Source organism: Zingiber officinale, chromosome 4A (genome assembly GCF_018446385.1).
Source record: "Zingiber officinale cultivar Zhangliang chromosome 4A, Zo_v1.1, whole genome shotgun sequence".
Classification (NCBI taxonomy): domain Eukaryota; kingdom Viridiplantae; phylum Streptophyta; class Magnoliopsida; order Zingiberales; family Zingiberaceae; genus Zingiber; species Zingiber officinale.
The window spans coordinates 47,025,773-47,030,365 of NC_055992.1; the positions used below are offsets into that span (position 1 = coordinate 47,025,773).

Sequence of the window (4,593 nt, forward strand, 5' to 3'; positions counted from 1 at the left end):
TATAGTATAAAATTTGAGAGTGAGCGAGCTCGGGCCACACATAGCACAAGACAAGCATGATGATATGGACAGCCAACGCACGATACATTATATCCCAATCTCTCGCTTTCCTCGATCACATTCATAACGAAATGTTTTTTTATTCCTAATGTTTTTTTGGTTTTTGTTTTTGCTTTTAAAAAGTAAATTTGGTTTGTTGATTGCTTTTCATTAATACCACACCAAAGCTCTTCTTTCTAAAAATGATTCTATTAATAATTAACTATAATATCAGCAAAACAAAAAAATAATTGTTGTTTTTTTTACTTCCTCTCATCTGCAATAAAGTGTCATACTTCCTTTTCTTTATCATTCAGCCCGTACCCTTTATTTTCCTTCTTTACAAATCCAAAAGTGCCTTCTATTTACCTTTTTCACTGCCTCAAACAACATCAATTTCTCTTTATTTTAAAATAAAAATAGTTACCTTTTAGTTTGTTTTTTTTTTTTCAAAAAAAAGTGGGATGGGGCTTTCAAAAAGAAGATTTGGTGCCTCTTTGACAGGATAAAATAAACACTGTCGCAAGTAGAAGGCCTAAATGCAGAATTAAATTAGAAGAAACACAAAGAAAGAAGAGCGTAAAATAGAGCCAAAATTGAAATCGGCGCTATCTCGCTATTCTTCGCTGTGAATGGCTTCTTTCTCAGAGAGAGAAGCCGGTCCTCGATTCTTGTAGTGTGCGACGGCAAACCGTGAAAAATGATATCGTGAGCCTAACTATAACCAGCAGTTGGCACTCTGATAACCAACCAAAATCGTCTCTTTTCTCTCCCAACTCCCAATCTGTATCGCTCGAAAATGGCTCCCTGCACAATGCTTTTCTACCTTCTCCTCTCTATCTCATTTGCAGAGATTGCATTTACGCCATGTTTTGCTTCTCAGGTACAAGTCGGATTCTTTTTTTTTTCTCTCTCCCTTTGTTTCTTTATTTTTGTTTTTGAGGCCTGTTCTGTTCGAAAACTTCTTTTTAGGTATGTTTTTTTTTTTTTTGAGAATGTATATGTTAAGCCTTGGAAATAACCAATTTTTTTTTCCTTTTTGCTCGATTTTGTTTTTTGTTTTCAGGTTTATGTAGTTTATATGGGCAGCAAGGAGGAGCAGTCTTCCGATGATATCTTAAAGCAGAACCACCAAATGCTCGCCGCAGTGCATGGAGGAAGGTTAGACTGGGATTTTACTGTGAAAAATTAGTTTATCTGTTGTGGAAATGCTACCTTTGTTGTGAAAACATGGTCTTTGTGAATGGTTTGTCGACAGATTGGAAGAGGCACAAGAATCACATGTTTACAGTTACAGCAATGCGTTTAGAGGCTTTGCAGCGAAGTTGAGCGAAGAGCAGGCTTCTAAAATGGCTGGTTGGTATTCTTCCCGGATGATGCTAAGTCATTAATTTCATTCTTTTATGAGGTTCTCAGAGAATATTCCTTTGGGTTTTCTCTGGTACAGAGATGCCAAATGTGGTATCAGTGTTCCCAAACCTTAAGAGAAACCTGCACACCACTCACTCTTGGGATTTCATTGGCCTGGGAACCAACGAGGAGATGGAGATTCCAGGTTTTTCCACCAAGAACCAAGACAACGTCATCGTCGGATTTATTGATACAGGTGAGAAATCTACAAAATTTTATTTGAGTAGAACAGCATCCCGGCGTTCGTTGTGCTACCGCTTTTGTAGAATCAATTTTTGTTCAATTATTTTCAGTTGTTAGTATAATTATGTCGAGATATAAATACAAGTATATATTCAATCAGAATTCTTTAAAAATGTGGTTACTGGAACTTCTCTCGGTGTTGTGATTAAAATGGGTTGTTCCCAGGGATATGGCCCGAGTCTCCTAGTTTCAGTGATGTAGGGATGTCACCAGTTCCATCGAGATGGAAAGGCGAATGCCAAATTGGAGAATCTTTTACAAATTCTTCCTGCAACAAGTATGTTTCATGGTTGTGAACATGAAAAATTCATCTATCGAGATTTAGTGGAAAATGCCAAGATAACTTTGACTATGTTTCAGGAAAGTAATTGGAGCGAGGTACTATCTCGGCGGCTATGATGCAGAAGAAGGAAGCCATGGTGACTTTGTGAAGGCAGATAATGCCGTGAAGTTGAAGTCTCCAAGGGACAGCTCTGGCCATGGTAGCCACACAGCCTCCACAGCTGCAGGTCGATATGTGAGCGACATGAACTATAATGGCTTGGGAGCTGGAGGTGCTCACGGAGGTGCTCCAATGGCAAGGATTGCAGTCTATAAGACGTGCTGGGCCTCAGGTTGTTATGATGCAGACTTGCTAGCAGCCTTCGACGATGCAATTCAAGATGGTGTGGACATCATATCTGTGTCTTTAGGTCCAAATTCTCCTCAAGGAGATTACTTCAATGATGCAATCTCGATAGGCTCGTTCCACGCTACCAGCCATGGTGTGCTGGTAGTTTCTTCTGTTGGAAATGTTGGAACTCGAGGCTCCGCGACTAATCTTGCACCGTGGATTCTCACAGTAGCTGCCAGTTCAACAGACAGAGACTTTGTTTCATCCATTCAACTAGGAAATAGGAAGAAATTCATGGTAGATGAATTCATAGCATTTTTTCTAATAAATTATAATTCATTAAGCTAGACTCCTAAGAATTTTCTGACATGAATAGGGTGAAAGCATGAGTTCTTTTAAAATGAACAAGTCAGTCAGGATCGTCTCAGCATCTAATCTAAATGCTGGTTACTTCACTCCCTATCAGTCCAGGTGAATATTAACAGATATTGCTCGAGTGTCAAAGGCACTTTCACTGATCAGCTTATTTCTGTTGTGCAGCTTCTGTTTGGACAGCTCCTTGCACAGAACAAAGGCCAGAGGCAAAATTCTTATATGTCGGCATTCTGGTAGTCCATCAGAATCAAGAGTAGAAAAGAGTCGGATGGTTAAGAAAGCCGGGGGAATCGGAATGATCTTGATAGATGAAATAGACAATGATGTTGCTGTTCCATTTGTCATTCCTGCTGCTTCTGTTGGAAAGCAAGCAGGCAATGCAATCTTATCATATGCCAACAACGCCAGGTTTACTAAAGCTTCTTCCACCATCAGGTTTGGATGTGTTTTCAATTATCAACATTATAACTCTCCTTTTGCATTCATGAAGGAAACCGAAAGCGATAATTTTGCCGGCAAAGACCGTATTGGGATCTACGCCCGCCCCTCGAGTAGCTGCATTCTCTTCGAAAGGTCCCAATTCATTAACCGCAGAGATTTTGAAGGTTTGTATTAGTTTAAATTTGTCAGACCGTGAGAAGTGAGAACTAATAATAGTATGTTATTTTCAGCCTGACATTGCAGCACCAGGACTGAACATCTTAGCAGCTTGGTCTCCGGCAGCCAACCAAATCAAGTACAATATTCTATCTGGAACTTCCATGGCATGCCCCCATGTAACAGGACTGGCGGTTTTGATAAAAGCTGTATACCCCAGTTGGACTCCTTCAGCAATTAAGTCTGCCATTATGACTACAGGTTTTGCCTCTCGATCCATTCTAGGGACATTTTACTTAGGGAACTGATATGTTTTTCAGTAATCTGACATCGACAAATTAAAATGATATACAGCAAGTGTGTTGGACAAGAATGGTGATGCCATAACAGCCGATCCGAAAGGAAGGCCAGCGAGCCCTTTTGATTATGGTTCAGGCTTCCCGAACCCTGCAAGGGTGCTCGATGCTGGTCTCGTCTATGATGTGCAGCCCTCGGATTATAAAGCATTCCTCTGCTCCGTTGGGTATGACGATAAATCCTTGCAGCTCATCACAGGTGACCAAAGCAAGTGCAGTGGAGGACCTTCGCCATCAGCTTCGAATCTGAATTATCCTTCAATCACTGTTCCAAACCTTAAGGGCAGCTACAGAATCACAAGGACTGTGACAAATGTTGGAAATCCAAGCATTACTTATCGAGTTCGAGTCTCTCCGCCGACCGGCATCAATGTAACTGTAGTTCCTGACACTCTTACATTCAGAAGCTACGGTGAGAAGTTGAAGTTTAGTGTGACATTTGCAGTCATTCAGCCTTCCGAGGATTATGTTTTCGGATTGCTCGCGTGGGAGGCAGGTAAGGTTCAAGTGACCAGCCCTCTGGTTGTAAGAGTGTCATCTGGTGGTACCAGCTTGTTACAGTGAAGTCGTACCACATAAGAACAATCAAATTACTGACAACTGCATAAATGAGGCATGAATTTGTTACTGAGCTGGCCATGCAGGGATTGAGATAGCTGACCTAATGGAGCATCTCTCCAAGTAGAGAGTGCAACCAAACTAGATGTTTCTGTAAAATGGTATGTGCTTGGATTTGGTGGAATATAAAATCTTCATGAAGTTGTTGAGTTTTAATTTTAAGTATTAGCGATAGATGTCAGGCCAGATGTTTCAAAGCTGGAATGGAAAGAAAACAAAAAGAAAAAAAAAACACTTTAGGAATCTGGATTTGGTTTATGGGAATCAGACAGAAACAAGCAGGCTCACGGGCCTGTGTCGGCAGATTCATTCAAAGGTCGACGTCGATGGAAAAAAAAAATG

The 4,593-nt window shown here is 40.6% G+C and overlaps 1 protein-coding gene across 1 annotated transcript; it reads left to right on the forward strand.

The window, feature by feature from the left end:
• The first annotated feature begins 539 nt into the window (after positions 1-539).
• On the forward strand, positions 540-4,392 carry LOC121969891 (subtilisin-like serine-protease S). Its single transcript, XM_042520193.1, has 11 exons — positions 540-922; positions 1,106-1,200; positions 1,298-1,395; positions 1,487-1,645; positions 1,858-1,969; positions 2,053-2,602; positions 2,682-2,776; positions 2,846-3,088; positions 3,171-3,285; positions 3,352-3,538; positions 3,632-4,392. Exons 1-11 carry the CDS (start codon positions 839-841, stop codon positions 4,195-4,197), a joined length of 2,304 nt encoding a protein of 767 aa, XP_042376127.1. The 5' UTR covers positions 540-838; the 3' UTR covers positions 4,198-4,392.
• Positions 4,393-4,593: the final 201 nt, after the last annotated feature.